Here is a 16,076-nt window from a genome sequence, read left to right on the forward strand (position 1 = left end):
AAATTATTGTGCGTTGTTCCTGCTTGTTTATGTCAACACGTCGAACACCCGCCTTCCGCTCCAAGTTTCTCAGAGACGCTGTGAAAGTGCCAGTTGCAAGAGTGCGTCCTGCGCATTAGTTTCTCTCGATCATTGAATAGCGCCTGAAATGGGCAAGTGACGTCTTCTGGGCGAGCGAAAGTCGTGAGCTACAGCACATTAAGTATCATAAGAGCTTCTTTTATTGTATGGCTGGTCAAAGACATTCTCAACGCTCCCATGCGACTAGAAACAACGTGTTTGACTGCACGTCGTTATTTCTGTGTTGTTGTTCGCTTCTGCATTTCTTTCCCGAAGCCTTTTTTCGATCGCTTTCCGCATACGTGTTCGGTCCAAGGTCAGTCAGGGTCGGAGGAACGTGTTTACATTCTCCCAGAGGCAAACAAATGGGCTAAAGCCCGTTTTGGACACCTCGGTATAACTGAATGCGCATTCTCTCTCGCCGGTATTTTTCCGCACTGAAGGCCCACGTCACGAAGTGACGTCAGGCTGCATCTGGACATCCGGATACGGGGTGCACCCCGGCACGACTTCTTTTCATGCCAGGCACGCAACCGACGCCATGTTACGTATAGCAGGTTTTATTAGACCCACCCACCGAACGGCATTGCCGGTTCTCCTGCCGCAGGTTAGAATGATAAACGGCTGGTGTGGCTAGCGTGAATGCGTTATAGATAAGGATGGTGCGATTAACGCTAATAGAGGAAGAGCATGTGTTTCCCAGTTATGCAAACGCACTTTTTTTTTATTATGAGTCGTTCCTCAAACCGTTACCACGTGTAAGGAATGGTTCAACGCCCCCTTCGATGGGAGGTGAAATTATTCATGCGTGACCGTTACCGCGTGCCGAACTATCGCCGTGAAGGGACGGCATCTATTATGCGAGCTTCTATTACTATGCAATACGCACGCAGCGCTCCTGTCATGTGCATACAACACTAAGTAAAGCTTCGGCTCTATCAGGAAGTCAGCGCTTTCTTTTATTTCCTCGCATCAAAAGCAAAGCTTCCGTGCGTTCTACATGTTTGCTTCATACTTGCATTAAATTGATAGACAAAGCCCGCAAGTTTCTTTTGTTCGACGTCTGTGTTAACAACTGGTTATACGATGCTCCCTATCATTTGCCCTGGTGTGACATCAAGGATGATTCAGGGTTCTGTAATTCTTTTCAGGTTAAAGTCGAGCTTTTCACGTGCCTTGTAGAAATAGTGCATCAGTGAAGTATCCGATATCCACAAATAAATTGTGTTCTGTTATTTCTTGCCTTGTACGCAACGCATGCATATTACTTCTGTACGCTTAACGTCATCGCTGTATAGCTAAATGTTTCTTGATATCGCGAACAATTTTTTCACCACTCATCCTTTCAAAACAATGATGTGGTGGGGACTCGAGCCGAAATGGTATTGGGCTTTGGCGTGCGACAAAGTTACGATGACAAATTGACACCAAGAAAACCTCCATGAAAAATTCCGGCAGATCCCACGCACTACGGGAATCCATTTCACGCGTAGCAGTCGGAGAGTATAGCTGCCTATGCCGCACTTTTGTCTTTGAGCCATATCTTACGAGGCGGGTCGAAATGTTTGTGTAAATTTAGTAGTTGTGTGCACATCGTGGGCTTGCCGGGCACGTCGACTACACTGGCGTGTGAAGGATAGCTCACGTTCGGGCGTAAAGTGGGCGCTTAGATTACTGCACAGACGTTACTCTTATCGAAACTAAGTGTAAACACTTAGTTTCGATGTCAACGTTTGTCTGCTGCAATAAAACCGTAACTAAAATGAACGGTGTGTCTTTCTCTCATATATTTTCGCTGTTCCTGGGTTTATGCAAACTGCGAATAACGTGTGGAGCATACCAGCATACTAAGAGCTGTGGAATGCGGCTATGACTGGGAGAAAGCTAGCAACGCAAGGTGATACTTGGAAATAGTATACATCTTGCAGTCTACCCCTTTTCACTCAAGTGCCGCATGTTCAGAACTGTCGCGTGGCTCCTGTGTTCCTGCGCTCTGTCCCGTGTCCTTTCTTGCGATTGTGGTCTTTCGCGCCTTAAAAGCAATTATGTCCTGCACGCAACTCACCCTTCTGTGCAGTGAGCTGCCGTTATGACGTATCTTTTGCTGATGAGGGCTCCACCGCAGTAATGCTCGCCGGTGTCGCTTCTCAGGAGGGCAGCCTGTGGAAATGTGTGCAGCGAAATAGAGCATTCTTCCATGGGCAGCCAGTTTAAAACGCCACTGTTCAAAATGTCCTAAAACGTCTGGGAAAATGAATTTCCTTTGTTCCAATCCATAAATATTTTTGCAAAAAGAGAGCTCGCGTTACCGCCTCAGTGACTCAGTGGCGACGCCATTATGCTCTTGAGGCCCAGGTTGCGGTTTCAACTCTGGCTACACCGAAAGTATCTATTCTAATTCGGTACCCAGATACGGCGGCCGCAATTTATTGCGGGGTCAGAACGGGCGAACACTCGTGTATTACGTCTTGAGAGCGTGTTAATGAGCTTGAGCTAATAATCAATAATTAACAACAATCCTGTACGACGTCTCTTGCAGCATATACGTTGCTTTGAAACAATAAATCCCGTTAAGGAACAAATATATCAAGTAATTATTCGATAATTGAAGTATTAGAGACTTGCCGATGTTCAACCGATGATTCGTCACTTGCATAAGTATGGCGAGTCGTGACGGTGGTTTATCAGTTGACTACACTTTAGCTATTTCTTTTAAATTCGCTCTTTATTCCCCGTTAAAACTGCTCAACCCAACTCTTCCAACTTTGTTTTGCCTATGACTACGGCACATATGACTGCATGTGTAACATTCCACTGCCCTTGTGCCAGAGAAATAAATTTGGTAAAAAACGCGGGCTTCACATATTTCAAGGAATAACCACGGCCGCTAAATAAAAGCGGCCGTGGAATAACGCTGTCCGATGAATTGTGTTTGCTGCAACTTAATTGAAACATTTATCGCGGTGCTTACCATCCACGCCCATTTGTTGGGATTGGCTTCGTTGCCGCCGATGATTCTCTTGTGTAGCACAGGAATTCCGCACGCTGAAAAAGATGCGCGAATACACTTTATATGGCATTAAACTTCGACAAATATGCAACGTAGCTCCCACTTCTAGGTGAACAAAACTAATAGTCTTAAAGCGCGCTGATAAAACATAGGCAGAGCAATGCGTGGGGCTATGTGCGTAAAACGAAGAACCTGTTTCGAAATCACAAAGTGTGCAAAGGCGACCACGAATGTTCTTGTTGTGTTTTACGTCATAAGAGACATACAATGTTTACGTCCGCCGCATCCCCGCAGATGCTCTAAGCGTCTCTTCATTATTCTTTCACCCCTTACGCTTCCGGACCATTATACTTCGTTCAAAGAACGCTTGCGACTATTCTTCCTGTGGGTTTTTTTATACACCGACTCATTCGGGAAAAACCCCTTCCACGTCGCGTTCTTCTCCATACCGCCTGTTACGTTTTCTAAGCTTGGCGTGGCGCGCCACAATTGTACTTTAGTGTAGTTCATCAATTGTGTTGCCTTGTCTGTTGGAAAATTTCTTTTGCGATCGCACAATCTACGTGGAACGTGACTAAAGAAGGAGTACAAGATAAAGAAGGCAGCCTTTTAAGTGGAAAATCAATCATTGGTCACCCAGTCTCTAGTTGTAAGACATACAACTCACGAGCAAGGAAAGTGCCAGAAATGACGAGCTCTTTCCGTGAACTCATTAGTCGCTTCTGCTAATAGAAATAATGTAGTAAATATATGAGGGCAGCAAGTTCTTATGGTATGAAGAAAGAGAATGAAAAGCGTGGTGGTACATTTGGCAAAGACGCAGCATGCAAATCCGGTGCCAAGTTGCGGGATAAAAACACTCCCATCACTACACTAACCTGTACTACACTCTAAACGTGGTAAGCGATAAATGTGATTTTGTGCACCGATAGTAAGGGTTACCAAGTTTAAAATTTATGCACTCAAAGCTAATGTAACCCTTATTTTATAGGCGCACAAAATCACATTTATCGGTTACCACGTTTAGAGTGTATCGTGAGCACTATGAACTGGGACACGGAATTCATGTTTATTCAAGAATTACTTGTAATGTACTGGTATGAATGTGAAGTGTTGAATTGCCAGAGGTGCCTTTCCGCTTCAGCATTTACATTCGGATACAACTTTAGAAGTCCGCGGCATTTCGTTCGCAAAGGCGGATGCACACAATGCCTGCACCAATGGGCGCGCACTCCCGAGTGACGTCATGAGTCGGACGGCCGGTGACCCCGACTTCGAAGAACAGTGCCGAGTGCATGAGCGGGACTATTTTTTTAGTCGCGGAGGCGATCGGCTGCGGCGTTGCGGTCGTCCGGGCGGGGCTCTCCGGACTATCCGATTCTATCCGATTACAGCGTCATGAACAATTTTGCGTTTGCCAACTGCTTCTAGCCGCTATGGCCTTTAAAAGGTAATTTCAGTGTTAACTCTCACATTACTCACGATTATGCGTCTTGATCACTGAGAATATACCGGGTGTTCAAATTAAGCTTTATGGTTTTGTTAAAATCCAGCACTGGGAAGAACGTGAAAACCACCTGTGCAGATAAGTTGTGTATCCAGGGAGACACGAAGTCAGACAATAATTATCGCTGTCAGCCCCCAGTTAACTAAGATTGAATAATGAACTTTTTAATGGGTGCAGCAAGCGGACATGTTTGTATTGAAAAGTTGGAGGCAGTCGCGTTTCAGACAGTTCCACTTTGAAGGATTCTTCCAGCATGTCTGCGCCCCGAGCTATTCCGCTGCAAAGTTTAATTGAGGTTTGCATGATTACGCATGTAAGACGGTGAGGAGCGACGCAATGTTCCTCCCTGATGTGACGAGCAGTCATTGCTTGCTATCGCCAGCCGGCAGCAAAAGGGTAACCGTTATCATCTTTGCCTATGCCTTCGACCCGTTGTCAGATTAAACGTCGCACGCAATTGCCGCGGCACATCGGGGAGGAGCTTTGCGCCAGTGCTCGCTGTCTCGCATGCGTAATCATGCAAACCGCAATTAATATTTGCAGTGGGATACCTCAGGGCGCAGGCATGCTAGAAGCATTCTTCCAAATGGAGCTATGTAGAAACGCGACTGCCTCCAAGTTTCCAATTCATGCCCCCTTGTTGCACTCATTAAAAAACTCATTCAATCTTCGTCAATTGGGCAGCTGACAGCGATAATTTCTGTCTCACTTTGTGTCCCCCTGGATAAACAGCTTACCTCTAAAGGTGGTTTTTACGTATACCTCCCAGTGCGGAATTTAAGAAAACCATAAAGCTTAATTTTGAACACCCTGTATTACTGTATTGCTCACTAGAGATCTACCATGTGCCTTTTAATATGTTGAGTCAACCGACTAGTTAAATCACTTATATAACTGCGGTTTCTATGAAACACGGTGATGCAACTAGCTACAGAACTGTCGGTTTGCTTTCTCAGCAAGATGAAGGAAAAACTAATTAGCCAGATTTGACAATGTGCCGAGCAAAGATTTCATATTTACCCGAATTCCTCATCGTTATTTCTGTTATCTGTCTCCCCATTGGTCTAGTGTGTACAGAACAGCCTATTATTTGACATTGTAAGGTTAAAACAAAACTGATGCCCAAACTACATTCAGACTGAAGAAATAGAAATGAACAGGACTATGAATTGAAGCCGCGTACCAACTGTCCCTTGAAAAATATATCAGCAAACAAGTGACGCTAAGGACACCATGTGGTTAAAAGTAATCCAAAGTCCACCGCAGCGGCATGCCTCATGATTATGTCGTGGTCTTGGCATGTCAAACAACAGAATTTAATTTCGTTAAGAAACAAGCAGCCTCTTGCATGTGACTACCGTTTAACATGAACATCTACATAATGTTTTTCGATATTCTGGATTGCGCGCAGCGACGTCTCAGTTTACAAGAACAATAGAGCTCTCACTGCATAACATCTATGCCATAGTCTAGAAGAAATCATTATGTACAAAATTTAGTATACGAAACCCGCTCAACGACTAACGTTTCCATGGGTATATAAAACCTACTATAACGATGTTGCTGTACTTATCAGAGAGGCAATTATGAAGGGCACCATGTGCTTTCCACGTAATAAGAGCTTCAAGCTGCAGTTGTAAGCGCATAATGCATTCCTTAAAGGCGCACACTAGGCACCAATTAGATTGCAGGCTCATGGAAGCTTGCCAAGAGCACACGGGCCTCCTAAGCTGCTTTCGTGAGCTTCTAAAGAATCAGGAAAATTTAAGAGAGATGTACACAATAGATAACGACACCTCGTTTGGGAAACAAAAGGGATAAGCAATTATCCGACATGGTTGCAGACAACAACAATAAGTATGCTTATGTTTACGACAAAAAGCGTATTGTATTTCAAGTACCAGCGTTTCGTGTAATTTCTACTGGCGTGGCGCAAGTATATTGCATCAGAGTGCGCAGCTTGTTATCTTTGTTGACATTCGAGACTGTTTGGTGTTTTTCCACACTCCGGCCTTCTGATTTCCGGGGGTTGCAATTTCCGGATCCCGGACGTTGACTCGGATACACGACATTGTCGAGTGCACGAGTGAGTCTATGGCAGGGTTCTCCACAGAAATGTTTTAGGAGTAGAAATTTTCAGAGCGGTGAGCGGGGGTGGGGGGGGGGGGGCAAAGGGAGGGGGTTGGAGATGTTAAGTTTAATAATTTCAAGTTTTCAAACGTCCCGTTTGCATCGACATGTTTGCACAGCTCACATTGAACGAAGACAAGGGAGAGGACCCAACACAGGTGCTAATTTCAACTAAATTTTATTAGCGAAAACGCTCGAAATAAGTACAAGAGATATGAACATGGCAACAGTACACATCAGCGCAATCGCACAACCTATTGCGTACAGCTAGATGACCTTTCTGTAAGCATGTCATCTGTTGCCCTCACCCAAAACGAAAATTGCTTATCTGGCTGCGACGAAATATATTGTGCGTATGCGCTGATGTGTACTGTGGCCATGTTCATATCTTGTCTCTACATTTCTAACGTTGTTGCTAAAAATCTAGTTGAGGTCAGCACCTGTGCTGTATCCTCTCACGTGTCCTCGTTCAATTTGAGCTGTACAAACATGTCGATGCTATAGCAACAACTAGCCCAAGCTACAGTTCCCGTTTTCTACGCACATCCACATTTAATTTCTGGACGGAAGTAAGGCCGCTTGCGTTCTTTCGCTGGCACTGGAGTTGGCGATCTTTTAAACCGCAAGACCACCTATTCAGACTCCGTTATACACAACCAGGTGGTGGGTGCCATGGCTTGCTAGTGTTGCGCGCGCACAGTGGCTATTTATTGCTTACTCAGGCACGCAATTGAAAGGGGTCAGTCGGGGTGGTGGGAGGTCTATCGAAAGTTGTGGGCGGTGAAGCGGAGCGGTGGGCGGCATTTCCACTACCACCCACCGTGGTGAGAACCCTGGTCGTTGGTATATAAAAGCTGTTCGTGATTCGACGATGTACTCACTCGGTCTCAGTTCCTCCAGTTCTGGGGGCACTGGCTTTGTCGGGTTTCTTTTCATGTGCGAGTGCGCGTCTGTGCCCGGCCTGCCCGCAGGCCGGCTCGTTGTGGCGCGGTGAGTGTTGGTGCCATCCTGCGGCTTGCTACTGGGACGGCTGCTCGGCCTGTTGCTCGGGGAGCCACTCGGCTTGTTGCCCGCGGAGTTGCTTGGCGTGTTGCTTGGGTAGCCGCCCGGCCTGTTGCCCGAGGAATCGCTCGGCTTGTTGCTCGGGTAGCCGCTGCCCGGCCTGTTGCCGGAAGAGTCGCTCGGCCTGCTGCCCGGATAGCCACTCGGCTTGGTGCCGGGGTAGTCACTCGGCCGGCTAGCAGGGTAGTCGCTCGGCCGGCTAGCAGGGTAGTCGCTCGGCTTGCTTTCTGGGTACTCGCCAGGCTTTGAACTGGGATAGCCGCTCGGCTTGGTACCGGGATTGCTGCTGGGCCTGCCCCCGTTGTCGCGTGTTGGTGGCACATGCCTCTTTCGCCGCAAGAAAATTGTTTGATGCAGCTGTATTTTAACGCCGGAAGAACAAGAGATTTTGTGTGCGCGCGCAGTGAACAACATAAGCGCACACGTATGTTCGCAAGTGCATTCTATTGCTCTAATGCACTGAATTTTTTAGCATTTTCTTAATTTCCTCATTCGTTCATAAAGATTACGCTCAACAACAAGCATACTCTGGATAGCCTCTGGTGGCAGATCAATTCATAGAATGCACTTGCGGACAGTTTACGGGAGTGACATCTCTTGTTTTTGTTTAATTCACGAAATAAAAGAAACATTGGCCACTGAAAAGTTAGCTCCCATTCTCAGAACCAGAAAAAACGTACAAAACTAAGACAGCAAACAACTTATAGTTAACTTTGGGCCTACAAATGAAGTCTCTATGAAGTACCGCTGCGGCGCTATTATGAATCTTCATGAAACGGTCATAACATGGACAGGAACCAACAATAAGACTTGCGAACGACGACCACACAGAACGTTATTCTAGAACAACACTGTTCTGTTCTTAAGCGATTAAATAGAGAAACAACCGCACCTCTACGCCGGTAATACTGCCTTCGCACGACAAGATCTATATTGCTGTCTTTCAAAACCTACAGGCCACGAAAGTCTCGTTTCTCTAAGAGAGCGAGAGAACGAGAGAGAGAGAGAGAAGATAAGAGGCTCGTTATAGACCTTGCGGTCGTTTCATGTTCAAGTTATTCAATCAATGCTCATTATTCTCGTAAGAGCCGCTGTCTCTGTTTGAACAATTTGCGACGCATGTAGAACGTTGCTTAGGTGCGCTGCCGCATTATATTTGATCACTGACGATTTCACGTACAAAACACACGGCGTCGTGATACATAATAGAAAACAGCAAACCCGTTTTTCTCCTCAGCTAAGCCTGCATGTGCTATTCAATTACTTAGCTGACATAAAAAAAAGATGAATTGTTTTTAGAGCAACCAAGAAGCACATTCTGATCATGTGGGTGATGTATGGGTGGATTATTTTCAGTGGTCAAAGAAGGCGCCTGGATAGTACACTCTCATGAAGCGCTTACGGCGCAGCGGCATGTATTTGTGTGTTTGTAAAGTTTCTGCAAGCGCCATAAACTGCTGCTTGATGAGTATCGTTAGAATTTATTTGGCTCTGCGCCTTAGACAGCAAGCAAGTATGCATATACACTTGATGCTCAAGTGTTTGTTTCCGGAGTAGTTGTTTTGTTTATACTCTTTCAAGAAAAACTCAGGAAAAGCAATTAGTCCAGACCAGAAGAAGGTTCATACATCATATTTGTGAGTAATAGCTTCTGTTCGTCAACAAAGCAGATTGCTTTTATAAAACATTAAATGATATACTCTCGTCAAATTATATGTCGTCCGTCGTTCAGCAGCAACATGGCGTTCTGGATACACTGAGTCGCAATTTTAGATGTCTGCATCGTTGCTGCGAAGGCTCTATATTGCCACAATTTGGCCTTAACAATAAAGAGAACGATATATGTCCCGGTGATAGATGAGGTTCAGAAATCGAGAGAGAGAGAGAGAGAAGCAAGGAAACGCAGTGAGGTTAACCAGACGCGCGTTCGGTTTGCTACCCTGCACTGGGTGAAGTAATGAAGGAGCGAAAAGACACAGAAGAAAATAGAGAGGGGGATCAAACGGTAGAGCATTTTTCTGGGCGTGTATTTTGCAAGAGGCACTGAAGAACCGCGACACTCAAGAAGAAAGAAATATCACCGGGAACTGGTGATGCTTTACTGCAATGACTTTTAGTGACTTGTCACAAAACTCACATGGTTGCCCCCGCCGTGACCTGAATCGACGGGATACCGCGGTTCGTCGCGCACCACAGGAGGCACAGGCCGCGAGCCAGGCGTCGGGGTGACGCGAACTGTCGTGTTCTTGGTCGGTCGCGGAGGACTGGGACTTAGGACGGTGGCGATGACGAAGGTGCCGTCGGGTCGCCGAGGTATGTTCGTGTTCGGAACGAACTCGGTGGGACAGCACACGCCGATGTGGTCATTGTCAATGGCACACGTGTACTTTAGGAACACTTCCAGACTGTCTAGGAACACGGGCAACACGCACAGTCTGACGGGCGTGCAGCAGCCCTTGCTTCCGTTGGGCATCAGACAGGCGTGGTAGTCGGCGCGGCTTGTGAACTGCGTTGAACGCTCTAGAGATCGCTGCAGCTTGTCGACAAACCTGGCGACGATGTGGCTTTCTGTGATTGGAGCCTGCCGGTGGCTGTTGACAGTGGTGGTGCGGCTTGGAGCACGAGCGTAATTTGCTTGCTCCGGCTGGTCCAGAGTCGTCGGGGCCCGATCTATACAAAGAAATACCAGGGTGTTAAGTACAAACTCAAGTTATAACGAATAAAATTCCTGAACTCTTACAGGTGAATAGCCGATGAAGTCCAAGGAAGCATAACCTAACGTTGAAATAGGCCTGTAACGTCGACAGCTTTATACTTGTAAAACGGATTAAAGCCCGCGGAATACACGAATGATTTTAGGTGAAGAAAACGACGGGACTAGCGGGACTTCATTGGCATCCCGCATGTAATACCGTCTACATAACTCGTCATTTCATGATAAAATTTAGGAAGCACACTTAGCTTCATGATGACAACTATAGCACATACTTTTCTTTTTCTTTATGATTTAACTAAGCATATGTTTTCTTGGAGAAGCACCGACGAAATACGGCTCCTTTCGGAAGTATTGAGAAAACAGAGGTATTAAAAAGAAATGAAGGCGAGTACCGTTGAATAGGACTGACGAGTATTAAGGTGAAAGCCTTAGATGCCTCATCAAACGCGGAACGCGGATTGATCATCGACCGCGCCAACACTCGTGACGCAAAAAATAGTCATCACCTGATGACGTCTTGAAAGACGTCACCCTGACGTCGCACATCGCCAAAATGTGCAACGTCACGATGACGCCGCTATGACGACACATAACGTGACGGTACATCATGACATCATCGCATGGCATCACATAGTTTTTAGTTCAGCAAAACGTTTATATACTGGCGCATTAGCACAGAGCAAATCAAATTTTCCATGAACAATCAACTGCAGTGCCCGGGCTACAGTTGCGCGAAGTTCGCTTGCACAGTTCGTGGCTGTCGGAGGCAATTGTGCTAAAATTTATAAGCGCTAGCTAGCTACACTCTCATAATGATGGCCCTGAGTGCCTTGGAGACGCTAGTGGCAATAGTACCTCCTAAAAACGGTATGGAGTTGCAATGGTGAGCTAGAGGTGGTGAGTTCGGTCCTGCGTGCCGCTACCGCGTGTTTATGCAGTGGAAACGTAAAAACATTCGGTTACATAAATTTAGCGCCAAGTTAATTAAACCATCTCGGGAGGTCAAAATGAGCTCTAAAAGTGAAATGTCAGCATTTAACTTCAGTAGTGTCTTAGCTGCGCAGACCGACAAGGATGGGGTCCATAACAAGTCGCCGCATGTAGTTCAGGAAGACGTTAGAGCTACGTATAGAATGGTGCAAATGCACTCCAGCGCTCAGATATTTTAGCTGTAGAAGAGTGGGAGCACGGGGTGGTGTACGCTGGCAGTATAGTTTTGTTCGATGCAGTAGGCACAGCAGTGCCGGGCACTGCGTACTTTTTTTTTCTTGCCTTTGACAAATGTAGGGCCACCCGTCTCTTAGACTGGCGCCCCGCACTCTCCGTGCCACTCAGCCTTATCTTCTGTCATTAGCCGCGTCCAGCTTTCTGGTCGATGTGGCCGCGCCGCCCAGTCCGCTGTACGTAAACAAAAGAAGCGTCGCGTTGACGTCTGCAACGCCTGAGCCAAACCGGCAAGAGATTTCAGGAATGCCGTCGTTACAACTTTTTCGAGGAGGCGACCACTTACTGTCCGTGACGGGGGCTGTCGCCTGTCGCGCCTTCTCGTCAAAGACAACGTGGCGCGCACGTCAAACGATCTATATCTAGGCCGCTTGTCGCAGCCTAAGGCAAGGCATAGTTGAGTAATTCGACACGCACCTTCCGGTGGTTCTTTCGGCCAGCTGGAAACAATCTCGACGCGGTGCTCCAATTGCTCCGGGTCATCTTCCGTTCTGCCATCTCGTCCAAAGCGTTCTTGGAAGAGTCGGTAGAAGGGGTGGCGTGCGTGAAGAAACAAGGCGCGACAGTTGACGTACGAGAACACAGACCCGTCATTCGTACTACAGTGATTGCGGACGCTCGGTTCAAGCTTAAAATTTTTCCATTTTTTAGGTTCGGTTCGCCGTTGTTGCGTGCCCTTCAGAACAGCGGCAATATCAAAGCGAAGGCACTGGCATTGGCCTTAGCCTACATTTGGCTTGAAACCTGTTGGCTTACGTTGCTCTGCTGACACAATTTTGTAAATTGTGTATTTTTAGGTGTATTTTTAGGTGTAGGAACTCTAGGAACTCTAGAAGACGCCCTATTGGTATTTTGTTTGCAATATGCAGCTATTCACGACACCAGTATGTTTGCATATCACACTACAGTAGGAAGAAATAGACGGGGTTTAATGAAGCAAAAAATAAGTAACCGTAACATTTATTACACATTTTAGGACCTGCAAGCCATGTAAATTTCTTAAATGTGACATTCGCTTTAGCGCTGAAATATAACAGGCAAGCATGTCCGTAGGCCAGCTGATGTAATAGTTGGCAAGCTAACATAGAGATAACACTTGCCTATCCACAGATTGAAACAATTAATGAAATCATAGGAATATTTGTTAATATTACGACAAACACTTAATGTACACACTGCCGAAACAAACACCTGTGACAGGAATTAGTCACACCGTTATACATTGAACATGCTTCTTGTAGCTGTTCCAGCAGCAAGATCATAACAGAAGTCGCGGGGTTTCACTAACCGCAGTATGTGATGTTCTGTTTTTTGTTATTCTTGAATTTTTTTAATTAAAAAATAAGGCTAAATTTTAGCCTGCAGGAACGGAAGCGCAACTGTTATATCCGATTGCGTTACGTTTTATTGCGATGTGTACAGAAATGGTCGAAAATCATATGGCTGTATTTAGCGAATTCTATATCTATGCTACATAAAATGAAATCAGTACCTCTAGACGTGCACTTATTCTGTGTTATACAATGACATGTATTCCTTGTTCTGTTTAATTCAGCTAGCTCACTGGTAAGTGCTTAACAGCTATCACATTGGACCATGGACTTCAAAACTGTACGTCGCAATTTTGAGGTACACTTGTACACGAAGGTCTATGACATTCTTCTCACCGCTGTCATTTTTCTTCGCTGAACAGCAAGTACACAGTCACCGTTCCTACTAAACAAACCGCATCCAGTCACATAATTTGATTTTGTACCGGTCAACATGAGCATAAACATTTTGAAGACACCACTACGCTGGATGAAATAATGGTGAGTAATCAGTATTTACAGATTATCAAAATCCTGCATATAAGTGCTCACTCGCATTTACAGTGCCTTGTCTGACCCTCGAGCTCAACCACTCGACGAATATATAAATAAAGGAACAGGGGAAAAATGCAGAAAACAAAAAAAATAATATGTCCTCACGCGTGGTTAACATGGAGGTGATCTTAAGTAATCAGAGAATAAGAAAACAGCGGATCAAAAAGAAAAATAGCAGAGCATCATCATAATTCCTTACCATGCGTGTACGTCGGCTCGTTCTCCGATTGGTTCCACACGTACCCAAACGCACAATGTCCACACGCGACGAGTCCACATAACACGAAGACGGCCAGGAAGACAGCACGGGTCATAGCGAGCGTTTTCTTTCGTCCACGTTAAAATCCACTCGTGACCGAGCGACCTCTAGTTTATCTGTAACACGGACTACAGTCGTCACCTCGTTGCGTCGGGCGTGGATCCGGCCGAGTGGTCCACATCCAAACTTCGCGGCATCTTCTTGGGCGGCGCGCGCGAGCAGTCCTGCTTTCGGCGTCGAGCGCGACCTGTAGCCTCTGGCATCGGCCGCCTGCTCTCCGGATGGATGGTCCGCGCGACCGACCGGTCAAGTCCGGCGAGCACCCCGCGCTCGGTAGGGTGCCTTTCTGCCAAGGTCGCTGGAGGATATCCCTCGCCTTGGCGCGCTCGCCTGTCTGTACGCTGTATATGTACGCGCGTGCGAGTACGCTGCGCTCCCGGAGCACGGTTTCCTCTGGCGGAGGCCTCTTCCTGCGTTGCTGCCTGCCGCTACTTGCTGCTGGTGTGCCTTCCTCACGTGGCTTGAGGCGCCTCTTTTATCGTTTAGGGCTTGTTTGTGTCTCGGTGATTCTCTCTCTCTCTTTCAGCTTGTACGGATAGACTCGTGGTGCTGGGGAAATTGCCCCGTGCACGCGCTCACCAGGCGAGATGTTTTTCTCATTTTTGTCGCAATCAGCGCGAGCCGCCTCGTGGGGGCTGGTGGGAGTATAACGCAAGTTTGAGCGGAAGTACGTCACCGGCTTACACCCTCTTCGCAAAGAAAGGGAAGGGTCTGGACGTGCCTTTGCGTAGCGATAGGGGCTCGTGGGTTTAATGAGCACCGTTTCCGTGTCGAGTGACATGCCCCGGAACGGAACTTGGCGATTGGGGGAAGGACCGGAAATATTTCGTGCCGTAGCGGAAATCAGAGATGCATTGCACAGCGTCGGAACGCCTGTACGTATAGGGGCTGGTCGCAGTGTGCGGAGATCTGACAGAAAGAGTGACAGGGGAATCGGTTCCTTCGTTTGACACGCCCCTTGCAATAACTGGCTCTGAGAGAGGCGGCACAGAGCAGGTGTGCGGGATTTTTCTGGCGACATTGCAGCTTAGTCTGACCACGACCTAAAAATTTTTGCTTGAAGCCACGTGCTAAGCCGGTCTCCCAAGCTATGGCTAATTTCGTGGCGGTTCGTGAAGTTGGTGTGCCATCAGCAATGTGAATGACCTTAGATACAGCACAAGTTCAGATGCTGGGCCTGCTAAGGAGTCCATAAAATACCAATTAAGCACTCAACCGCCTCTTCTTCGAAAAGCTATACACGCGATCATTCGAGAGTAAAGAATCTTTGGCATCGTTATGGCCAAGTGGCGGATGATAAATATCTGGCGTATTAGCAATACGTGTTGAATGGCGAGTTGATTGATAATGCTTAATATCTTAGCAGAGCACAAAAAGTGGCATAAGCTTCACAGATATAATTACCTATTTATTAATTGATTGATTGATTGATTGATTGATTGATTATTTATTGATATTTACAATAACACAAACGCGACGAGGTTATTATTTACAATATCTCAAAAGTGACAAGATCTTACATGAGCGGTGGGCTATTACAATATGCCTAAATGTGTAGAAGCCAGATCACTGCTTTGAAATTGATGATAATGGAGTGGCGCATAACGTCAGGAGGAAGGCCATTCCGATCTTGTACTCTCGTGGCGAAATGGCCCGAAGGTCGCAGGCAGGGGCGTAGCCAAGGGGGGGGGGGGGGTTGGTGGGTTTCAAACCCCCCCCCCCCCGAAATTTTTCAGTTTTGCTTGTGTATATATACACGCACACATAAAAACGCACGCACGAATATACATAAGTATGGTTGAACCCCCCCCCCCCCCCGAAAAAAATTTCTGGCTACGCCCCTGGTCGCAGGATCGAATCCGGGCCGCGGCGGCTGCATTTTCGATGCAGGCAAAAATGTTTAGGTCCCGTGTACTTAGGTGGTAGAAATTTCCGGAGCCCTCAGCTACGGCGCCTCTCATAATCATATCGTGGTTTTGGGGCGTTAAATCCCAGATAATATTATTGTTATTTGATGGCAAAAAAAAATCTGAAAGGTACGCAGTGGTGTTACCAGTTGGCGAGTACACAGCTTTCCCATGGTTGATGCCATCGGAATGACGACCAGTTAGCTTCATGGCGGGAGAGCGAGGGGATGCGTGATACAATTTGAAGAACAGGTATAGATGAGCTATATGTGGGGG

General features: G+C 46.7%; 1 protein-coding gene across 1 annotated transcript in view; it reads right to left on the reverse strand.

The window, feature by feature from the left end:
- Nucleotides 1-14,427, reverse strand: part of LOC119395024 (serine proteinase stubble-like) — a 54,901-nt gene extending 40,474 nt beyond the window's left edge. Inside the window, exons 1-6 of the mRNA XM_049416066.1 lie at nucleotides 13,774-14,427; nucleotides 12,127-12,222; nucleotides 9,907-10,439; nucleotides 7,589-8,126; nucleotides 3,032-3,105; nucleotides 2,126-2,220 (exon numbers count right to left, since the gene is read on the reverse strand). Of these exons, the coding sequence (XP_049272023.1) occupies nucleotides 2,126-2,220; nucleotides 3,032-3,105; nucleotides 7,589-8,126; nucleotides 9,907-10,439; nucleotides 12,127-12,222; nucleotides 13,774-13,888 (1,451 nt within the window). The 5' untranslated portion in view covers nucleotides 13,889-14,427. The remainder of the gene's footprint in view (nucleotides 1-2,125; nucleotides 2,221-3,031; nucleotides 3,106-7,588; nucleotides 8,127-9,906; nucleotides 10,440-12,126; nucleotides 12,223-13,773) is intronic.
- Nucleotides 14,428-16,076: the final 1,649 nt, after the last annotated feature.

The sequence above is a fragment of the Rhipicephalus sanguineus genome, chromosome 5, assembly GCF_013339695.2.
Source record: "Rhipicephalus sanguineus isolate Rsan-2018 chromosome 5, BIME_Rsan_1.4, whole genome shotgun sequence".
NCBI classification, from domain to species: Eukaryota; Metazoa; Arthropoda; class Arachnida; order Ixodida; family Ixodidae; genus Rhipicephalus; species Rhipicephalus sanguineus.